At 37.6% G+C, this 24,698-nt stretch overlaps 1 protein-coding gene across 6 annotated transcripts in view; it reads left to right on the top strand.

Moving 5' to 3' along the window:
• The window catches only part of LOC5568034 (opioid-binding protein/cell adhesion molecule homolog), a 232,708-nt gene that overhangs the window by 189,980 nt on the left and 18,030 nt on the right, over nt 1–24,698 (top strand). For all 6 annotated transcript variants that reach the window (XM_021844513.1, XM_021844515.1, XM_021844514.1 and 3 more), the window contains exons 8-9: nt 7,394–7,543; nt 8,588–8,641. In XM_021844513.1, the coding sequence (XP_021700205.1) occupies nt 7,394–7,543; nt 8,588–8,641 (204 nt within the window). The remainder of the gene's footprint in view (nt 1–7,393; nt 7,544–8,587; nt 8,642–24,698) is intronic.

The raw sequence follows: 24,698 nt of genomic DNA, 5'->3' as shown, positions 1-24,698 counted from the left end.
TATAGTGTTTAAGCAAAAAATTATCAAAACTTTTATGTTGTCAATTTGTACATTACTAAGTACTGTAACTGATAGCAGATGCCTCGATTGACATATTTCTACCGTTTGTGGAGTACGAAGAACGTTTTTCAACATTAGTTTTATACAATCCTAATTTTAATACGATTTTCACCTCCAGCAAACTCACCAAAAAGAAACGATACCCAAATCCTTGTCAAAACCTAAGGTCAATAAACGGCGGAATAAATCATAATAATTTAACTCAATGCTGAACAAAACGACTATTCGGTTACATGTCGAAGTGTTGCAAACTTCACCCCTGTTGCAAGATACCCCGTTTGACGGTACTGTTTATGTAGCACTGAAAAGTACTGTTTTATTGCTTTAGGTAGTTTTTGTATGTGTGTGCGTCTCCTGCTGCTTAGACGTGTGTTTTTTGTGCGGTCGATTTAAATCTTTTTTTGCTTGTAAATATTCGTAGTATTATTCGTGAAAACTAATAAGCTGATATCTGTTACATTCACGAAGTGGTTTTGATCGTGATTTCTTGAAACACTTGATGCTAAACTCTGAAAAACAGTGAACAACTCTTCAACTGGGCTTATTGTTCTCGTCTGTATCGTTCATCTCACCGTCATATTGGATTGACACAATGGTGTGCAAGAAGTGCTTACAGCCGATCAACTCTACCACCGACGTTTTTACAGTCTGCGAAGGAATATGCATGCAAGCATTTCATGGTGCTTGTGTTGGTCTTTCCGATGATAGTGTACGCTGCATCAGGAAAAATATCATTTGGTTATGTGACGACTGCCTTGCTGATTTTCACGATCATCAACAGAAGAAGTATACTGCTCAGCCCGATGATAATGCCCCGCAAAAATTTTTTGAAGAGTTGGCCGACATGAAATCTGAAATTGCGAACATGGAAAAGATACTTTCCACCATGTGTACCCAGCCGAGAGATTCAGTTTCTTCGATGCCGTCTGTTCCACGACACTCAACACTCAACGAAGCTCTATGAAGGTTCAAAGATTAATGCCAGCCGTTCGATACAAGAGAATTCGTTCCAGCATGCTTCTAACTCAGACAGCCCCATTCATCATAGTGAGGAAATGTTTTCGTTGTTTCTAACTAACATCGACGGCCGAGTAACAGAGGATGAAATCAATGTTTTGATATCAGAGTCATGTGATCTTCAAGAAAATCGAACGTTTCGTATCAAAAAACTTGTCCCAAAATGGAAGATTGATGAGCCGCTTGACTACGCTTCTTTCAAAGTCACAGTCGAAGGGAAGTACAAACGATTGCTGCTACGAGAAGATGCCTGGCCCACCGGAATAAAATACAGAGAATTCATCGAGCGTCCGAGAAACACATGGAAGCCGTGCCGATTGTAAAATGAACATATGTACACTGTGAAAGCTGTTTAAACTTATGTTTTTGTTGATTCCTTAAGATACCTGTCATCCCTAATATTCGTGTTTGATTGTTCATGCTTGTGTGTTATTGTTAACATAGATTTAAGATTATCATTGGGGCTCAATTAAGCCTGTTGATAAGTAAAGAATAAAGAATAAAGGAAACTTCCAAGAGCAGAGATAATTCGTGTACGCACAGCACGAAGGTACGATGCTCACTGTTCGAAAAGTTATCATAACAAACTACGCTTTGCGTAGTATGGTCCAAGTCGAAGTTTTTTGGGGATTTTTGTGATTTTACTCCTGGATTTGGCTCCTGGTTTGCAATTCTTGATACGAAAGTTTTTTTGGCATGGTTTGGGTGAAAAATATAGCAGTGAATATGGGGTCTGATTAACGTTAATTGCAACATGTTACAACATCCGACAAATGGGAGAAAATGGGCTTAGGAAGTCGCACTGTCTCACAAGCTTCGTGAATTTTTTTGTTTGTAACGATTACGGTTTGATTCGCATTTTGATGATTGAGTTGAAAACATGAGAATGTAAAGGTGGGTAAATATTTGCTACAGTACTTTTCCCGAGCCTGGTCTTACGAATATGTGAAGCTATCTCTTATTAAATTCCTTGACGTAGTCTTCGAAGAATTTCTAGATGAATTAACGATAGATGAAGATTGCTCTCAATATATGTTTAAGACTGTTGATAAAATATGTATACTAATGTATACTAATGATTTATGGTAAGAGCTTTGTCTGAAAATTAGACTTTGCCCAAGTAGCACGCGAAACATCTTCCACAGAGAAGCTTTTCAAAAATGGTTTCAATTACGTGTCAATAAAAGCATATGTAACTTACCTGGTTCTAGCTCGGTGGCATATCAATATCAAGGCTCATAAAGTTTCATTACCATTCCAATGAACATGCATTTCACTCCTTGTTTGACGTTCAACACTTTTGAAACGACAAGATTTACTGCAAATATCCTTTGCAAATAGCAATGAAGTCAAGCTTATCAAAATGTTTTCAGCAACTTTTCAAACAAACTCTTGAAACTTCTCCCAAAATGCCGGTTTTAATGTTATGTTTCAAATTACTTTCTTTTGAAGCATCCGCACGGTGTCTGTGTGGAGCAACTTTATTACAAAAAAATAGGTAAGTCTGAAATTTCGAACTAAAAACAATAAGGCTTTGCTCTTTAATTTGCGACCAAAATCAAAATTATCGGTCGGGGGGTCCAGCACATTTTTTTTTTTATTTTGTGTGAAGTATTCATGGATATGTGTTTTTGTACCGACGTACATTGCGTTGAACGTAGATACGGGACAAACTGCAAGATCAAACCATTTGGACACCTTGGCTTGGAAGGTAAAGTTGTTCTTGCTCAAAAGAGCTGTAATAAGCATAAATGACATATGATATACGCATAATTGCAAAACTGTCTCAAACGTCATTTTAGTTATTGTCCACGAAAAACCTTGAAAATCGTACTTAAATTGGTCATAATAATGTAAGAAGTTATTAGGATTATTTCTCGCAAAACTTATGATCTCGTCCTAAGGTGAAGATGCATCGATATCAAACCTCGAATTTTCAAGAGCTTGTTTGTAGATTTGTATCTTGAGAACCTGACAACCTTTTGCGTTGAACATTTTATTGATTAGTCGCCACCAGCGAGTGATCAGTGAGTTACCGGTTGTCTGCTTCTCTAGTCTTGTGCTTTGGAAAATTCGAGGTTTGGATTCTATGTATATGCACCCTTAAAACTAGAGGGTCTTGTTTCCCGGACTCGAAAAAATCCCGGGATTCGTGATTTTATTTTTCAAAATCCCGGGATTTCCCGGGATCCCGGGACAAAAATCACATGCTTCCATAACGACTACTGAATGGCCGAAGCGGGTATTGAAACAATGTTTAGTTTTATAGGGCAATTTCATAAAAACCGAACCTGTTTTTGAAGGTTAAGTTGTATTATAATAGACAAAAACAATACTATCTCAGATTTCATCCATCAATACTTCACCTATCTGCAGTTGAAGTCAATGGGCATTTATTAAAGTTAGTTTGAAACGGAAATCAAACGTAATGCATTAGGTATAGGTGATACCGATCACTCTCAAATTTTACCAAATCTTTTAAAATTTACTCTCATGAACTTATTTATATTCTTGTGCATATGGAATATTCATGCTTTTAAATTATTGGCATGACAGCCACAGGCATGTTAGTTCTGGAAAAATGTAAGGTTCACCGGCCAAACTGAAACGGTTACAAGAAGATAAAATGGCATTGATAAAATTTGAATCTTATGAAAAATTCAACCACCAAAGCATTTGTTGACAAATGGAACAAACCGTAGGGAAACCTGCTAAAGTTTATTGAAAATTACGTTACTAACACACCAGAAAAAAGTATAAGCATAAGTGGCCCCAAACCTCAATAAAAACGCAATTGAGTAAACCGAATGCAATAACTAAAATTCATTCTTGCATCAACAATCACCAGAATAACATGCAGCTTGTTTTGTGCCATTATTAGAAAATAATAATACAGTATTTTCTTGTGAAACAAGCAATTCCGGGAAATCCCGAGATTTTCGAAAATATCCCGGGATTCGGGATTTTTTAGATCCCGGGATTTCCCGGGATTTTTGTCGCTGCCGGTAGAGGGGTTAAGCTAAATAATAGCAAACAAACTCATGAATATCTCTTCTGCTATCTGTCGAATTGAATTTCTCTCTTCAGCAAATTTCTTTATTATGGTTTGAAGAATGAGCTTTCACAATGGGATAATAAGTTTGTACTTACATTACAGTACAAGCGTGTTTGGAATATACTTCAAAATTTCTTCATAGTAATTTCCATATGAACCTACATTGTCTTTGGGCCACCTTAAATCACCACGTAGAAAGCTGCGAATTTCACAGAACACTATTTTTATAGTAAGGATGGTATGGAACATATGAGAGATTGAATTCTCAAACATTTTCTAATTTTGAACCGCCCTAATGTACATAAACACATAGATAGGCAAATTCAAACATATGTGCAAGTCTCTCGAAATCAAACAAAAAAAAATTACTCTGGACCCCCCGACCGATTATTTTGGTTTTAGCAGCAAATGAACGCGAGAAACCTAGACTTTATTGTGGAGAAATTTCAGACTTACCTATTTTTTTTGTAATAAACTTGTTCTACGAAACACACCGTGATCCGCAACTTGCATTCAATTTTCGTTCCCATACCCACAACTCAAGAAGATTCATCCCAGTTGCGAGAAAGTTGCACTTAACTACGTGTATGACAGCTAGAAGTTTGTTTGTTTCAATCCAGTTGCAATATGGTTGAGTTACACCTTACGTATCATCTAACAACGAAAACATGGTCTAGCAACAGTCTTTTTAAAAGGTGTTTCTCATGTGTTGCGTGGAAGTTTTTGCGAAAAGTTAGGTTTATTTCAGGCGTGGCTAGATTTCGCCAGTAATGAACTTGTATTCCAAAGGGTGCAGTAAAGTTATAAGCAACAAACTTTGATTAATGGGCCATGTGGTCGCTTTTATAGTGCATTGGCGAAGCAATTGTTCGAAAAGCTGGTGGAGTAGTGAGTAGAGGAGAAGATTGGTGATCTTGAGGTTGGAAGTTCGATTCTCGTTCATATATTTGTTTTCATTTTTTTTTTCTTCACGTATTTTGCAACAAATAAGCAATTTCGATATGACCTAAATATGTTGCAAACACACTTAGCCTCTTGCGCTTTTTGCGTTGCTATTCAGTGCAATTGTAAGTCATATTTTCAACAATTGACAACTCTGATTAGTTTCAAGAGATAATTTTGTTCTCGAGTTGAAACAAACTGTGCTGCTTGGGTGGTTCACTCCTTAAATTCTTCAGAAAATCAATCAGGATGTAATTAACGTATAAAAATAAATAGGGACCGTCCATAAATGACGTAGCATTTTTTCACTGATTTTTTACACCCCCCTCCCCCCTCGTAGCATTTCGTCACAAATGCTGATACCCCCCCTTGGAAAATACGTAGCATATCAAGCAACCCCCCCCCCCCCCCCCCCTACATTTTTTTTATTTCTTTTTCTTGGCAATTGGGTTAAAACAAAAAATTGGAATTCAGAAGTTCAATACAGATTTTGATATTAATTAATAACTGAAATGTAAGGATAATCTAGCGAATAAATGTTTGATTTGCAGTAGCGCTCAAAAGAAATTTGGAAAACAGTTTTAAATGATCTTTTTCCTGTTTAGGCTGTTGGCTAAATTGTATTGTATTGCTGTTGTTACCATGAAAAATTAGTTTACAGCTGAAAATATAGAAAAAAGGAATAATTTTTGATTGGATTGATGAAGCTAACAGTAACGAGTTAGGGTACAATAGATTTTATAACATTTTTAAAAGACATTCAGTTATATTAGAGGATTGTTTTTTAATTATTCTTTGTTAGGAAAAAGATTTCAATGAAACTTATCAAGATAAGATATATTTAATTTGAAATGGGTATTCGTCATTGTTATCCAAATTCGAATCCATTCAGCAATCAGGTGCCAGATGTAGAAAAGATTACACTTGTAATATTTGGAATGTTCAGAAAATCTTAGCGATTCTTATACAAGTTATTCAACTTTAATAATATTTCAGCTTAACTTCATTATCGTTCCCCATTCTGAAGTAATCTTACACAACCTATAACGAATCAATTAAATACTAAAAACAATCTTTCTTCAAATTGCCGAGTTATTAAGAAAATTGAATGATATTACAATTTCGATAACACTCGAATCTGTTGTCCAGGCTTTTCCATCAAGTTTTATTCAGGCTATTACATCAAGAGCGTTGATATATCAAAACAAATCGATGAGTTGATTTGGTGGAGATCTTCTGCAACATTGAGAGCATAATTCACGGAATGAATATCTAGTTTTAATGTGATATTTTCCAAAGCGAACATATGTTTTTTTTAATAAATAAGCTCTATATATATATATATATATATATATATATATATATATATATATATATATATATATATATATATAAATTAATTCATTAATACATGATTATAATGTTTACATAATTATTTAAAGCATTAAAAAAATCTGTTTGATTGCACTACAGAAAATCTAAAATTTCTTAGATTTTGTTCAATATTGTCATATGAATGTTTTGAAGCTGAATCATCATTTTAGAACCCAACTTTATAAGTCAAACAAAGAAAAAAGAAGTTTGATAAAAAAAATAATTGTATGTCACTTTTTTTAGCGCCTCTCATTTTACCGACGTGATTCAAAATGCTACGTCCACTAGCTAGGACCCCTCCCTCCCCCTCGTCACACATCGTCACAAATTCATGAAGACCCCCCTCCCCCTTAAATAGCTACGTCATTTATGGACGACCCCATACTGAAGACACATATGGAGGATTTCACAAACAAGAAAAAGATATTTTCGTGGCAGAAATTTTTCCATAGGCGAGACAATGCCAAATTCTTCAAATAATTTCTTGATAGCATAAGAAACCCAATTTTAAATAAATATGAATGCTGAAAACATCTTTCAAAAATTAAAACAATAGAAAAAAAACCTGCTTAATTTTAAAATGTTTGTGAGAGGACACACCCTCCCATACCCCCTGGCAACGCCCATAGCTCGAGCTGACCAATCTGTGTGCCATTTTCGTGTGATTTTCCGCCGAGTATGAAAATCACACCGCTACAATTATGCAAATTTAACAAGTTCCCCCCATCCGTTTTCCGTCATCGTCGTCGCATTCCACATGAGCGGTGGTTAGTGTCAAGTATCATTCTCAAACCGTTTTTCGTTGTTTTCTTTCATTCTACACGCCAACTACCGACTGCTGTTTTGGATCCCTTGGCTGGTCAACCCGATCCTTGCCTCTGCTGCTGTGGGCCATCGAAACGGTTCTGGATTTGGTCCGGTTTGATGTCCTTTTCGATGTTGCAGGCGGAAAATACGAACCGGTGCTGATAGACAACGCATACAAAGTGGTGATGAAACTGAGCATCAAGGTTGTGAGCCAGGCCGACTTTGGATCGTACAGGTGTATCGCCAAGAATTCCCTCGGGGAAACCGATGGTGCCATTAAACTATATAGTAAGATATGCTTCGAAAATAGTCGTCGTCACCTACACAGATAAGGATCTTTTTTTTGTGGAGCGTAACTACACATGGGTTTACAAAATGAACATAAAATGCATTTTAGGTTTGTTGAAGATCATTTTAACGATATTGACCATCTCCAGTTTAAAACGTTACTCGCAAAGTTTTTGCACATGTATTATTCAGGATTGTCAGAAGCTTATACATATTTTTTTCCTACCTCTTATCTTTCTCAAGCTATAGCGAATGGTAAATTTTTCCTGTATGTTGGCCCATTTTTAATGTCATTCGAGGTGTCCAAATGATCACTGAATAAATATCCTAGCATCCTTGGCTGTTTTTAAAAATACAGGCATGAATTTTTGCTTGCTACAGTTATAACAAAACTCTTTTTTTTTTTTTTTTGAGAATATAGACTTGCTAGATCATTCAGTTTGTATCCGAGCTATTTTTTCTCGGTAATGTTATTATTTTAAGAAAAAAGTGTTCTTTTCATGTTTTTCTTTATCTTCCTGAAACTTATTTCCTAATCTTGAGGTAGATTAGAAGAAACACCGTTTTTGTGCTAAAATTTTTCAAATTATAAAAATTATTTTCCTTTATATGTTCTTTACGGAACGTAATTTAGGAAATAAAGCAATAATTTGATGTGAGATGTCTTTTAAGATATTTAGCTGCTAACACTTGGACAAAGTTTCATTTTATAGAAAATAGTTAGTCTGAGAATGGCCTTTTTATTTGCGTCTAAGGATCTATTATAACATTTATAACAGTAAAATAATGAATGACAAAATTTACATGTGAGATCAAATATGACGTTTTTTTCTTCTTCTTTATCAATGGTTGAGCAAGTTGTCCCATGATCCGAAATTTGAAGACCACTGTTAACGGTCTATTTTGATTCCCATGTGTAGTCTTGCCGAAATACAAGCGGAAGCGGAAACATCCGTGAGGCGACAGTATTTTTTCACACTTTTTCCTAGTGTTATGTTTCGTCTGTTCGATTTTATGGTAATCGATGCTGCTTTCCCATTTCAGAGCTTCCTAAAAGTGCAATCAGTTCGGTGGACATGTACGAGGGGCGAAAGAAGAGTAAGTATATGGTGGTCGATTTTTAGTTTAATTCGTTGTCCATATTGCTCAGAGGTACTAGTACATATATTGAGCTTCTTGTATATACACGGAATTTTCAATTTTTGAAATATTATAAAATGTGTATATCTTGATCTAAGAAAATAATGACACAGCAAAATTACGATACATATATTCCACATCAATACAAATTTTCGCTAGACTGTAGTAAAATATCACAGGTCGTTGGTCATCGTGATTTAATGAAGAGACCTAGGCATAACAAGTTCTTGATGACATAATGAGCCGTGATTTTCGTAGCAATCGTTCTCAGATAGTCTATCATCAAAATGCTTCACAATTCACGTTAATGCCACAGTTTTTCGTGGGCCACCATTTGGTGGGTTTTTCGCCACTGTGGGAAGTTAAATTTTACGGCGTGGTTAGAATAAAATAATAGTTGGCATAATGATTACAGCCCAGAGCCCTGACTTAATTACAAGGCCCGGGAAATACTGACGATATTAGTTTTTATTGAGATTGATGAAGGTCTCCGGAAATTTGTGTGTGACTTGTTTTGTTCTTGTATTATGTATTTTCAGAAAATTGCATTTGGTACTGATTGGACTGTTGCGTTCCTGATGTATTTTTAATAACCACAACAGGCTCGCATTTTCACAATTTTTTGACAATTATTTTGACATATCATCATTAAATTATTCAAGTTTCATAATCTGTTTTGTCTAGCCAAATTAAATTGTGATTGCACTATCGCGTATAATGACTCTTTAAGCATCTCGGAATAAATATTGATAACAATCTCAGCTTCACTGGCAATATTGACTTTGCTTGTAAAAGGGCTTCTATGCGTATTGTAGTTCTTTCTAGTAGAGTGAAGTGGTGCAAAAGTTCGAGTGGGGCAAGAGTTTCTTTTTAAGATTTCTAGCTCAATTCAAAACAAAACTTGTAAATGTCATGGTGGCTCGAATGCTATTCAAGTAAGAGACTTTCACTCCAAATATCATAAAAATCGATTTAGATTTGGAAATGTTATGGCTATTTGTTGTTTTTCGACGTGAATATCGTAATTTTTGGTCAAACTTTCGTTGCATTGAACCAATTGAAGATAAAATCTTTTTCAATATTTTATTTAAGGGCGTTTCTAGGCCTATCATTTATTTATTTATTTTATTTATTTATTCACCGTCTTTGACTACACGTCACACAGACTGAAAACTTAATATTATGTACTTTACTTAAATTATATCTCTTATCCTATTAACAAAAACATTTTTTGACACATTGAAATCGAACGAATCGCTGAATCTGTTGAATTCTCGTAGGCAGAAGTCAAGTGCATTAAAATGGCCATAATTCGTCCGATGGTGTGGTATTGCTAGCATCGAGGAGTAACGAAGCTGACGGGGTGGCACGTACAAAGGGATTTGTTCAAGGAGCACAGGGCTGTCGATGTTGCCCTGAATGATGTCGAAAATGAACACACACTGCATTGAAACACGTCGTTGCGATAGAGTCTCCAAACCGATCAAGCGGCATCGGTCTGGATAAGGCGGAAGATGGACGGGATCATTCCACGGAAGATTGCGTAGAGCAAACCTAATGAATCTTCTTTGTACACGTTCAATTTTGAGAACCAGCGTAGAATAATAAGGACACCATACGGGAGCAGCGTATTCAAGTATACTACGTACTAGTGAGCAGTAGAGAATTTTTAGTGCATAAATGTCTGTGAAATCTGCAGCATGCCGACGAATAAATCCAAGAGCGGAAAAGGCTTTGGCCGCGGTAACCCCAATGTGTTCGTTGAATTTTAGCTTGTCGTCGATGATAACGCCCAAGTCGCAGATAGACGTCACCCTTTGCAGAAGAACCGAATCAATTGAGTATTCAAAAACGGTTTTGTCACTGCTTCTACTGAAGGAAACAACCTTACACTTGGTACCGTTGACGCGCATTCCGTTATCACCGCACCATATCAGCAGCGTATTAACATCCTCTTGAAGTGCTACACAGTCCAGCTGTGAAAATATTGTACGGTACTGTAGGGATTGAGAGGGGTACTATAGAAGATATCAAATAAGCAGAAGGGCATATAGTTCCAGTAACAATGAAAACCTAAGCAAACGGGAAAAGGCGAGTGACACGTCAGTCTTGTAAAGTGTTTCAAGCGATGAAGTTGCGATGGAATTGCTCCTGTTTGGATTCGGCTGATTGAGCCATTGGTTTTGAATGTTCCGGTTCCTCCTTCCGGACACTACAGGTACATCTTCATATCGTCAGCAAATGAACGAGCGACGACAGTAGAAGACTTAAGTCGTTTACAAATATGTTGAAAAGCAACGGTCCAAGAACGCTACCCTGAGGTACGCCCGATGTGATGGCAAACGATCGAGATCTCGCAGAGTTGATCACCACGTATGCGGATCGGTCTGATAAATACGAACGTAGCCACTCTATGATCCAATCCGGAAATCCGATATTCTTCATTTTATTGACGATTGTAACATGTGGAACGGTGTCAAAAGCCTTTGCGAAATCGATATAAACGGAATCAACTTGACGTCTATGCTCCAATTCACGAGATAGTGTGGTAACGTAGGACATGAGATTTGATGTTGTGGACCTGCGCCTCATGAAGCCATGTTGAGTGTTGGAGATGATCGGAACTGCTACATTGTACAGTATGCTATGCACCATTTTTTCAGATATTTTGCTCATGCAGCACAGAATAGAAACGCCACGATAGTTAGAGACAGAACTGCAATTCCCAGATTTGTGAATAGGGACAATGCAAGCTTGTTTCCACAATGCTGGAAATGTCTTCTCACTGAGAGAACGATTGAAGATTTTGGTGATAGGGTCAGCTAACGAAGTAGAGCAATTCCTTAACAGGAGAGGGGGAACGGCATCTGTGCCCTGGCCTTTCGAAACATCGAGTTCATTGATAGCTTCTAATACTTCGTTGCAGGAAAATTGGATAACAGGAAGCGAGATGTCGATGGTTGGAATGTGAGTGAAACAATCACGACGGGGAACAGGTGCTGCTCTGCTGAATACACTTTCAAAGAATGACGCGAACAAATCAGCGGCTTCTTTGTTTGTACTAGCGTGGGAACCATTAAGATGGACATTGCTGGTGATGCGAGTAGTCCCTTTTTGTTTTTTCACGAAGTCCCAGAATAACGAAGGGTTTTGTTTCACGTTAGTCTGGATCGTACTGACATAGTTTTTGTAAGAGGATAGTAAGAGTTCTTTGTATGCAATCTCCACATCATGCAGGTTTTCACGTTCATCTTCGGATTTCGTCAAGAAGAATCGTTTTCGTGCCTTTCTTAAGATGTTTCGCAGATTCCTCAGTTCTGCACTCCACCAGGGCTTGCTGAATGTTGAAGTGAATTTTCGCCTTTTTCGAGGAACGTGGTTGTTGAAAATCCCATACAGTTTGTCGTAGAAGCTGATTAGCATTTCATCCACACTGCCGCACTGTAGAACAGCATTCCAGTCAATGGCGGCAAGTGCTTCGTTCAGCTGGTCGTAATCACAAGCATTAAAATTGAAATTGGAGTTTTCGATGAAGTCGTCAGGTTCAGATATCAACTCCTCACATTCGTCAAAGATTAAAACAAAGGGCATATGATGGTTGTCAATGGTTAAAAGTGGGATAGGTGGAGGAATGAGGTCAAGATATTCCGGCAGACTAACAAATGCCAAGTCTAGCAACCTGTCGTTGATGTTTACGAGATTGTTGACTTGTTGAAGACCGATTGCAAACATGGCCTCCACAAGGGACTGTTCAGGTTCAGAGGAAATGTTTGATGGTATGTACCCGTTCATAGCGCATAGCGTCATCCAATTGCCAACGCAGATTGGGAAGGTTGAAGTCACCAAGCGAAAGAATGATATCCTTTTTGGACGAGATGTTCGCAATGTGTTCAACCGCACTTGCATGAGCAGAGTAAACATCGGTGGGAGAATTCGGGGGAAGATATACAGCCACGACATACAGTGACCGGTGTGACATCTTCACTCGGATGGTCACTTGCTCAAGATGTTCACAACTCGACAGCGGAACTAACTCGCATTTGAAGCGGCACTTAACGGCAATCAAAACCCCACCTCCTCTTGAATAGTGACTAGTAGAGCTGCTACGGTCGCATGAGGTTGCTTTGAGGTGTATTAGTTTTTGCATAAATGCTTGTAAACAATTTTTGGCCCATAGTGGGGCAAAAGTTCGACCCATGTATAAAATCACAAAAATATTTGCAAATTGCCTAGAATCCACATATTATCTTCAAATTTAGTTAAATTTGTCTGATCGTGTGAAAACTGTCACCAAAATTTGAAGAATGAAGATGAAGATTATTTTCGCAATTCTTTCTTCCAACATTCTCACTAAGTGACCAGCCCACTGAAGTCTGTCGTATTTTAAACGCTTGATAATATTCGCATCTTTGTACTCTTGATACAACTCGTGATTAATGCGCCTGCGCCACACAGCATTTTCGAGTTTCGCGCCGAGTATTGTCCGCAGCACTTTATTCTCGAAAACACCGAGAGCTTTCCGATCTGCCTCTTTCAACGTCCACGCTTCGTGCCCGTAGAGAGCCACCGGAAAAATCAATGTGTTATACAGAGCGAGTCTTTGTTTCTGTTTGCAAGCCGTGGGATCTAAGCTGGTTTCGTAGTCCGTAAAAGGCCCTGTTCACAGCCGCAAAACGTCTTTTAACTTCGCTGGAAACGTCGTTGTCACATGTCACAAGTGTTCCAAGGTAAAACAATTCTTCAACAACTTCAAACACATCCTCATCAAACACTACCTAAGTACCTACACCACAAAGCCTGACTCTATCTCTACCTGCAACCATGTACTACGTTTTGATAGAATTAATGGTCAGGCCTATCCTCGCTGTCTCCCTCTTCAGAGGCACGAAGGCCTCTTCCACTGACCTGCGATCGATTCCAATTTGGTCAATATCGTCCCCAAAGTCAAGGAGCATGTGCGACCTTGTGATAATATTGCCATTTCTCGGCACGGCAGATCTAATAATAGCACCCTCGAGTGCAACGTTGAACAGTAAATTCGAAAGTGCGTCTCCCTGCTACAACCCATCTAACGTTACGAACGAGGTTGACACCTGGTCTGCGATACGAACAGTTGATTTCAAACCATCCAGCGTAGCACGTATAAGCCCAATTAGTTTCGCCGGAAAACCATGTTCGGATATTATCTGCCAAATCTAATTTCTTTTCACTGAGTCGTAGGCCGCCTTGAAATCAATAAACAGATGGTGAGTTATACTCCTGGAATTTGTCTAGGATCATCCGCAGATTGAACATCTGGTCCGTTGTCGGCCGGCCCTCACGAAAACCAGCTTGGTATTCGCCGACGAAGGACTCCTCGAGCGATGTCAATTTGTTAAACAGAATGCGCGAATAATACGCCGAATTCAGCAGGGTGATTCCTCTGTAAATGGCACACTCCAGTCTGTGCTCTTTCTTGTAGATTGGGCGTATGAGGTCATACAACCAGTACAACCATACAATTGTCCTCCCATACCTTCAGAAGTACTCGGTGGATCGACTGATAAAGCTGCTCACTTCCGTGCTTGAGAAGCTCGACCGGCATATCGTCCTACCTAGCAGCTCACTATGGGTGGTTTGCATATGCCATCTCATGTTATATTTATGTTTTTTTTTATACATAATATTTTGTTTTCAATTAACAAGTTTTCGATACCAACCTTAAAAAAGCGAAAAAATGCGTTTTTCACTAATGATGCATATATGTCACTTATGCAATTAACGTTGTGCAAACCATTATAAATATAAAAACTTACATAATAATAATGATATAAATTATTTAGCGACATTGAATTATCCCCTGAAATTATCCTTAGATGATATTAAAGAAAAAAAGGCAAAAATATCGAAAAAAAAAGTCAATGAGCCCTAACTGAAAAAAGTGCAAATATGTGCAACAAAATTCTTCACAATCCTTTAGCTTACATCTTTGAATTTTAGCCTGGGACAACTTGGGACAAAAAAGTATGGGATGTGTAAAGTTTCGGTAAAAAATCGAATATGTTTTTTTCAGTGTAGTCCCCACATTTACCCAGACTAAAGTATGATTTTTTTTTGTTTTATTATTCTAAGATAGCTTTTCTAGAAAGATTTCCAACAGTGTATAAATATATGTATGAAATATTACGATTCGACAGTATATTCCATCCAACGTATACCTTGTATTTGTACTGAATTCTTTGTTTTTCTTAAAAACTCTACGTTTGGCATACTGTATCAATGAAACTACAAAGGATCTTGTTTTAGTATTCCAGGAATATCTTGATATAAGTGTTAACTATGTACTGATGTACCAGAAGAAACTATCAGAACAAGTCATTATTTATATTATTGGCCACCTGATCGCCCATAGTGCAGCCTTACAGTTTTTCAGCTGGCTGATAGCCTTTTTAACCCCTCCTACGGTGGGTCCACAGCTTGATCGTCATCATCAATGTTCATCCTGTTCCTCGCAACATTTCCATGTTCACCGTTCAACAATTGCTGAAAGTGCTCCTTCCACCTGGCAGCCACCGCCGTTTTATCGGTCAGCAAATTTCTTTCTCGATCATTGCACATGGCGGGCACTGGTACGGTATTGTGCCGCGCACCATTGACCGTTGTATAGAAGCGCAGCGTTCTGTTTTTTTCTGGAACTCGTGACGCTGGATAACCTTGCCCGAATTTTAGCTACAACGAGATTATGATCCGAGTCGATATTAGGACCTCGGCAGGTCCAGACATCCATGACATCTGAGAAATGTCGCCCATCAACCAGCACGTGGTCTCTTTGAAAGCAGGCATCGCCACTCGGGTGTCACCAGGTGTGTTTGCGAAGTAGGTACTGCAGGTTGCCATCCCTCTAGCAGCAGCGGAGGTTACTAGCCGCAAGCCATTATCATTGGTAACGGAATGGAGGCTGTCCTTTTCAATGACGGGTCGGAAGAAATCTTCTTTCCCGATCTGCGCAGTCATAGCGCCGATGACTATCTTTACATCTTTTTTTGGGCACTCTCCGTAGGCCTTCATGTCATCGGGCTTATCGTTCGGTGGCGCATATATGCTGATCAGGCTGTAGTTGAAGAACTTGCCCTTCATTCGCAACACACAGATTTGGTCGCTTACCGGTTTCCATCGAATAATTTGCTTCATATGCTTCTCAATCATTATGAAGCCAACTCCACGTTCTGCTCTGTCGCCACCGGTGCAATAGATGTGGTACTTGAATAAAGTGTTGGCGATGGGGTCCACCGCTCGGAATTCACGTTCTCCGGTTCTCTGACAGCGTATTTCCTGGATAGCTGCCACGCTCACGCCGATATTTCGCAGTTCACGAGCCAGGAGCCCAACACGCGCGGGTTCGTTCACGTTCCAAGATCCAACTTTCCAATCGTTGTCCTCAATCCGTTTGCTCTACTTTTGCCTTTCTTGGTTGGTGAGGAGACTTCGATAGGCCACCTAACCAGGGTTGCGCTACCTACATCGTGCTAGAAGGGCTGCCTCCTCGGTGCTGAGACGATACAGCATTGTCCATTTGTTCTTTACATGATGAGCACGGTCATAGCCATCACAACCATCCACCTTTATCAGGGCTTTGGACCTGTAGCTCTGGTGCTCGATAGTTTCAAGTTCTTTCGGGCATGCTACTATGGTGAGCCGTCATGCGCTAGCGGTGTTGCATAAGCTCTACATTTCTTTATATGAACTCTAACGTCATGAGGACAAACACCCACCCCTTCCAGTGTTATGAAACTTGTGAACAAGTCATTATGTCCAGAAAGGGGAGGAAATCTATTGATTCAAACGATCCAAGACCTGCAATAAAACCCGTCGACTACAAATTGTCAATCAATCATGAAAATGAGACGCGAATGCTATTTCCCCTTCCCTGATTCGTTTCCTCGAAAAGTGATGAAGTTGCCAAATGTACAATACTTTTCTCGAAAGAACCGCCAAGAAAATTAAGAAAGGTGTATATCAGGTAACCGGTTTATTCGCCACACTGAAATATGTAAGGTTATTAAAATTATGAGTGCCGAAAACTTTTCGTGGCAATGGGCTATTCGGGGAAACGGGGTATTCGGGGAACTAGCGATCGCAGAATTGGCGATCGGGGAAACGATACTCGGAGTACTCGGAGAGCCGTCCTTTTGAGAACCGACATTCAAAGAAAGTAGCATAACCTGTGTTTCTTTGGTCGCAGTGGAAAAAGTGCACAACAAGAAGAAAGTGTTTTATTCCCTTTACGAACATCAAAACTGGCGGCGCAGACAATTTTTTTTTTAATTTAAGGAAATTTCATACCACAAATTAACTCCAGATTTATTTTATTCTGGAAGGGGAACCCAGGAATAATCAGTTTAAAACTTTCTATTTCTGTTGGCATGATTCTTAGCAAACCATTTTATATGTTTTTTTGTCATGACTTTATTGTTCGCTAAGGCCACGCTATCTGCAGGATACTTTTTTTTCTGTAGATTCGTACCATGATTTCTCCCTTGTTTTTTCAGGAATGTTAAAAAAATTATTATTATTTAATAAATATGTTTTTCACAGGTTACATCGCAAACAATAGCACTTAAATAAAAAAAAACAGATACCTTTAAATAATTTATAGTTTGAATATGTTTTTTTGTTTTTTGTTTCTCTAGTGAGGGCTTTGAATTTGTTGAGAGGAATTCATTAGAAGTTTTTCCTTTGAAATATTTGAACCTTTCTTGAAGCTTTTGGTTTTTTGTCTAGTTTATATTTTGCTAATACGTAGGTGTTTAGATGAATTGTCATTGTTTTTAATTAACATTTTCAATTGCCTATTTCTCACAATTTAAAGTTTGAAAATGCGTTGAATCAATGGAGACCACAGGTTGTCCGCAAATAATCTGCATGGTTTAAATCATTGACCTATTATATTTTGAGAAGTAGTTTGACTCATTTCCGATTACAAATATTTGTAAAACCAAGCCAAACATATTAAGTGGTCTTAAAAAAAACTGCGTATTTAGGGAGCCGGATCATATTCTTGGCAGTTTTGATTCACTTCGGTAGTGTTTTTTTAAGCTATTGAGCTCATATTTGGACACAATATGTGTCGTATTGGAGTGCTTCTTATTGCAAAGTTTCAGACGATTCGATCGAGAAAAACCCCCATGCCAAAGTTAATCATGGAAATGCCCAAGTAGCACCCTATTTAAATTGATGATATCTCTGGCGAAGTTGTTTGTTCAGCGTCGGAAATATCGTCAGCGGGAAGCTGACAGAACAAAGAATCATCTGAATCATTGGTGTCTTTTGATAGTAAAATACTGTATATTTGGCGTTTGAAATTTGGTTGCCGATTATAGTCGTATGGCGCCGAAGCCGTTGTTTACCCTATTTCGTTTGTGACTGTTTCACAAGATATAGAAACTACGAGGAATATTTTTCTTGCGGATAACATCGGTCATCATAACATCAACTTTTTTTGGTACATTAATTTGACATTCAGTGCCCATCATAGCCAACACAAATCTTATTAAAAAGAGCACTATCGCTCATATTTTCTCATGGCAAGATTCGGATTCCGGTTGCGTGTTCGACAATCAAAGCTGAATTACTGTTTCCCTCATTTGAGCCCATATTCATACATAAAGCCTTCATCAGCGGAACAATCAACTGGAAGGGTTATGGCACCACCGGCTGCTCAAATTACTGTCCAGAACCTCGAACGACACGTAAATCATTTCTTGATCTCTAACTGCTTTCCTGGCGTCAGAAATAATTTGATGATTTCTGTTTATTTTAAATTGCCCAGCTCACACACAGCAGCGAACTGAAATGGCATAACGATACCGAATCAACGAGCCCCTAATGGCCGGCCACCTAAACCTAGGGGCAGTTCCTCGGGGGAATTGGTGTCCTGCCGTTCATTTTGACTTTATCTTTCTCATCTTTCCCCGCAATCATGCTAGACCAATAAAACGTTTATCCACCCGCAAGGAGGCAAAAGTCTTTCAATGTCGGAAGGTGGCACCTGCCGCGTTGTGCCGCAAAAGTGTTGAGAAAGGAAGCAACAACGTACGGTATCTATTTCCGATCACTGCACAGTTAAGAGTCCAAGGGTAACATTGTCTTTTGAATGTTGAATTTCTATAGGAGACTGTAAAAACATGTCGGGTATTCAAGTCAATTTGGCGTATATAAATGAATGATTAAATACAAAGCCGAAACGTGACCTCAGAACATCTTTCGCGAATTCTCAGTTATGTGCCCTTTAGCCAGAGTTAAACTTCGCTGCTTATACGAGTTTACGTATAAGACATTTTTATCAGTATTTTAATTGACAAATTGAAGTTACTGTAGGAATTGGCAATCGTGATTGTCAAAAAGTTTTTCGTATTTCTATTTTTTGATAGTTATTTATGCAACAAGTTGCTAAATGATGATTTATCCAACGAGGCTTGCCGACAGTTATTTCTCATGTGCCAATCTTCTTACACAAACCGTGTAGGAACATGAAATTCCGATCATTTTGGGAGCAATTCAACTACTGCCCCTGCCTTCACTTGACGAATCGTTTCATAAAACTCCCGTCTTTTTTATATGAACTTACATATTTTACTACCTCCTATAGCTGCATCCTATTTCAACTCAGAATCCCTCACAGACAACTAACTTCTGATTCAAAATCTGAATCTACAATTCGAATCTGACTCAATTCGGTTCATCATACGGATGTAGCATCAGAACCTAGTGAACTGAGTCATTGAGAAATTTAGAACACTTGAATAAATAACGTATGGATGCAATCAGACGTCATTTTGATAACTCCCAAAACAGGACTGAAAAGTACTACCATTTTGCATTGTTTCTCTCGGTAGGAAAAGGAGGCCATTATGTTGTCCATTCTCTTGATAAAAAGTAGGCTGATTTGCAACGCAATTGCAAAAAAATAAGTTTTTTAGTACTTAGAAAACATCGATTTTTTGGTTGAACTCATGTAACAAGTTAATGCAAATATTATCTTCTTGAGAGTTTCTTGGGAATTATTGAATTTTATCTTAAATCGTTTTTATGGATAGCTAGAGACACGAAAACAAAAAAAAGTTCGTTAACTGATTTTTGTTTAATCTCAGACTTAGATGAGGTTCTCAAGGCTGGGATTAAAAACATTCAGTTAACTTTATTGGCAACTCCAAATGGTCAAATACCCCCATGACTTATCGAATAATTGTGAGAAAAATAAGATCAAATAAATCATTAAAATTAAAATCAGGAAACATTATTTCAATTTAATTTATATTTGTATTTATTTAAGAATACTTGCGTAAATTTCGTCAATTTCTTATAAAAGTTTAATTCCAAAAGCAGAACGAGAAAAATGACCGTTTTTATAATGATATTAAGTGAGAAGTTTTAAATGGACCTCAAGAAGTTCTTATACACAAAAACATGAATTTTACTGTGTTTTACGGTGTTACAATGCTCTCCCAAATAGTTATTTGGTGGAATTTATACAGTACAGTACAGAATAAACCACGTTTTGATCGTATCATTATCTGGACCTCGGTTCCTATTGCTCCGATGAAATTTTACAGCAACTTTGAAATTACTTGAAATTTTCTCACAGCTTTCGTATGCAAAATTTTGAGTCAACACGAATCTGCAATATACAATGACTACAATGACAAAAAATTGCAAAATTTATATTAATAAAAATTTGATCCATTATGCGATATGATCCATACGCAATAATTTTCAATTGAATTTTCTCATTATTAATAACTTGGAGTAACATAAATTAATTTGATAAAACCCCATTATCGATGTTACGCTAATTAGCTCTGTCCATGGCTGTGTCTTTCCAACTTCGATTTTGGCACTCGCTCTTCAGATCCTATTGCACCTACCTTGCTCACTGTGCTCAACGCCTTCTTGTACTAACAGGATTCGAAGAGAACACCACCTATGCAAAGTTGTTTTCCGATAGTCTTGCATCATACCCTGCCCATCACACCCTTCCGGCTTTCGCCACCATCAGGATACTGGATTCGCCAACACACCGTTTTTTCAGCACACTGCCACTGTCGTTCGTACACTCCATGTAAAGGATCACCGGTATCATTGGCGTTTTGTACATGGTACATTTGGTGCGAAAGTGAATCTTTATCGATTGAAGCTTCTTCCAAAGCTCATAGAAGGCACGACTTTCACTGATGATGCGTCTTCCTATATAACGAATAACTTTGCTATCGGTCGTTAACAAGGATCCGAGATAGACGAACTTATTAACCACCCCGAAGGTATCCCCATCTATCGTAACACTGCTTCCAAGGTAATCTCTGTCGCGCAAGGTTCTCCCTGTTAGCATGTACTTGGTTTTTGACGCATTCGCCATCGAACCGACATTTGTCGCTTCACGTTTCATGCGGGAGCACAATCTGCCACCGTTCAAAATGTTCTGCCGACAATACCCATAGCATCTGCAAAACAAACAAATTGGTTGGATCTTATGAAAATCATACCCCGGTTGTTCAATCCGGCTCTCCCCATGACTCCTTCTAGCGCGATGTTGAACAGCAGAATGGAATGTTCACCCGAAATCTTCATGCTATTCTGCGCATCGTATATTGTTGGTCTTATCAGTTTTGTGAGCTTTCCAGGAGAGCTATACTTGTCCATAATTTTCTCAAAACTCTCGCGAAAATATATGCAAATCGGTTGAGTTTTCTTCAAGACAATTGAAAATTACAATATGAAGAAGAAGAACAAGACCTGATCATTTCTTCCGCTGTCGTGACCCTCTGCACATGTGTCCTCCATGCTGCTCACGTCTATTCGACAAGATGCTTTCATCCTCATCCCTACACATTTCGGCATGCAGTATGAAGTATATTTGGGATACGTCAAGCTTCTCGTAGAACTTTCGTGCTTCATGTGAACGATACCTTTCACCAACCCCCATGATTTCCACCATAATGCGCAGTTTGCCTAAGAATCCTTTTCTGGCATTCGGACGATGATCAGCCGCTCCTAACCTGGGGAACAGAAGCTGTTATTAGCCGCTCCTAATATAGAGTTTAGATCTGGAGCCAAACCTCCCTTTCCTGTCAGTATACGGCCGAAGTTGCCTCCGGGGTTGGTTACCCGATCTTCCCTAAGGTTGCTTATACCCCGGCCACGAGGAGGTTAGTTGCTGTGCAGGAGGTTACGTTACGCTCGATGCGGGGCGAGGGGAAGAGTCTAGTCCAGGCCTGCACAACCCTCAACAATACTCATTCTTATATTTTCATAAAATCAAATGAGAGTTTTTTTCTTGGCATTACGTCTTTACTCAAAATGAGTCTACTTCCCAGCTCATTGTTCTAGGAGCACTCTCAAACTTATTAGCGTCTCTCATTGGCGTACCCAGAAAATCGCAAAGAGGGGTGTGGCTTTGATTTTTTGTTTCGGGATCATTCCGTACCGTGAAAAGGAGTATCTATGATAATGTGGGTAACTTTGACAGTGCAGGACAAACAACATGCTACACGAGATAACATATTTTTCCTGTAAATCAGTTAAGCAATACAAATGCAGAAGTATAGGGTACTATTTGACACTTCATGTCGGAGTTTTTTTATTTGAATCGAGAGTTTGGAGTTTTTTTTATCAGCTTACAACAGCTTTTTTTTAGCTTACAAACAATCTGTGTTCTACAATCAGTATTTAATGAAATGTCAAATAGTTCGTCGTTTATCCTTGATAGCCTAGTTATAGTAGAACTTGAATTTGGTGTCATATATTTTTTTCAACTGGAGCAATATTTGTAATCAAAGTCCAAAATTTTCATAAAACATTAAACGTCCAGAGGTACGCAACGCCATAAAACGTTACGCAATTCATTAAATTTTGTTCCATGCATACCTGCAAAAAATCGATTGATTTATGTTAATTTTTTCGTAAAAAAAGAGAATCAATTATTATCTATTCACAAATATAGTTTTATATACACTTATTTAGATCAATAATAATATTTGACATGTTTGTCTTAACTAAAACCCTTGTGAAGGGGATTTTTTCGATAAATTATGTTCTACAATGCAGTGCCAACTGCAATGACGTCAAACAGTAGTTCACAACTAAACAGTAGTTCCAACAGACATGACAAAATATAGGTTAATTAAAAATGAACCTTCATTCATTAAATCAACTGAAATCAATAGCTGAGATACTAGTACTTGTTCCAAAAAAAAAAGAGATAAATAAAATTAAAATCTTTGGGACGGGGAGCTTTCAAGTTACAAAAAATCAACAAAATTAAAATCTGACACGTAACAATTTTTTACGGTCTTTTAAAATTAAAATACTTTGTGTTGCAACAATTTTTGTTAATCAGAATTTGTTTGAAAAAAATTAGAGTTGCAATGTTTAATTTTAGAAATAAAATATTTTATAAGAATCGAGACCTGATCAATGTTTCCTCGGGTAAAAATATTGCAAAATTTTTACTTTACTTATTAAACAATTTATGATAAATTTATTTGATTTGTGGATTTCTTACATGGATTAAACTTGTACATACATCAGACCCAATCAATTGTATGAAAACGGCACACAGTTTGACTCGATGATGATAATGGATTTTATGTATTTTGACGTAGTTATAGTTTACTCTTTTTTGTGAAGTCTACAGAGATTTGAGCCCCGCGCGCGGTACACAGCACAGTGGTCCAGGAATCAGTTTTACGCGGAAAGATGCATTTTGCGCTTTAGAATGAAAGATAAGACGAAAACGGTCTTCTACAAAGTTGTTTGTATTAGTAAGGCCCTTTGTTTGGTGTTATTGAAAATTAGGGTGGTCCACGTTTCCATAGAAATGGTGTAACTAACTTTCTTATTTGTAGAAATTATATTATACATGCTTCAGCAAAGTTGTAGACCATTCCATTTCAAGCAACTTTGCTTAAAAAAGTTTTTTTGTATCTCTTAAATTGACCGATTTAGAGCATTTTTCCTATGGTGACATAGGGTGGTCCGAGCAAAATTGGTTTTCTGGCTCTAGCGTTTTCAATTCTAATATCTCATCAAAGTAGTCTATGAAACACTTTTAGAGCTTTAAAAAATGCGTAATTTGGTGAGTGAAGAAACTCGCTATCTTCTTCCGTTTGGGAGTTATTGTTGTTTTTGTCTCAAAAACATGCCTACTTTGATTGTGATTATCTCTAATTGGGGCAAACTTAAAAAATATCTTTTGACGGCATTTAAAAGACAAAACAAAATGGTATATTATATCAAAATATTACGGATGTGTTATTTTTGTGACTCTAATAAAATGCCTTGAAAACAAATATTTTTTATCACAAAAACCTTAATAACTTTTGAAATAAAATAGGTATCAACAATCTTTTTGCATGAAAATTTGCGTTTTGTTAAGTTCTAAAAGTCGTTCATAGACCATTTTGACGAGAAATCTGTAATAAGACAGATAGGGCTCTAAAACTATTTTGAAGATTTTCATAGTATGTATTTCTTTATTATTCTGCATTTTGAGCATGAAAATTAAATTTTAGACAAAAATGATCTTCTACAAAATTGTTTCTCAAAATGTAAGCTTTCATACTGTGTCATTTAAAACTAGGGTGGTTCACAATATCACATAAATAATATAATCAACTTTTTTATTTACAAAAATTCTGGTATATACTCCTTGACAAAGTAGTTTTCTTAATATAATTTTCTCGTCAAAGTCGCCTATGAACGACTTTTAGAACTTAACAAAACGCAAATTTTCATGCAGAAAGATTGTTGATACCTATTTTATTTCAAAAGTTATTAAAGTTTTTGTGATAAAAAATATTTGTTTTCAAGGCATTTTATTAGAGTTACAAAAATAACACATCCGTAGTTTTTGGATATGATATATCATTTTGTTTTGTCTTTTGAATGCCGTCAAAAGATATTTTTTAAGTTTGCCCCAATCAGAGATATTCACAATCAAAGTTAGCATGTTTTTGAGAAAAAAACAACAATAAGTCCCAAA

This window comes from Aedes aegypti, chromosome 2, assembly GCF_002204515.2.
Source record: "Aedes aegypti strain LVP_AGWG chromosome 2, AaegL5.0 Primary Assembly, whole genome shotgun sequence".
NCBI classification, from domain to species: domain Eukaryota; kingdom Metazoa; phylum Arthropoda; class Insecta; order Diptera; family Culicidae; genus Aedes; species Aedes aegypti.
The sequence above is the reverse complement of the archived record's forward strand: the minus strand, read 5'-3'. Positions and strand labels throughout refer to the sequence as shown.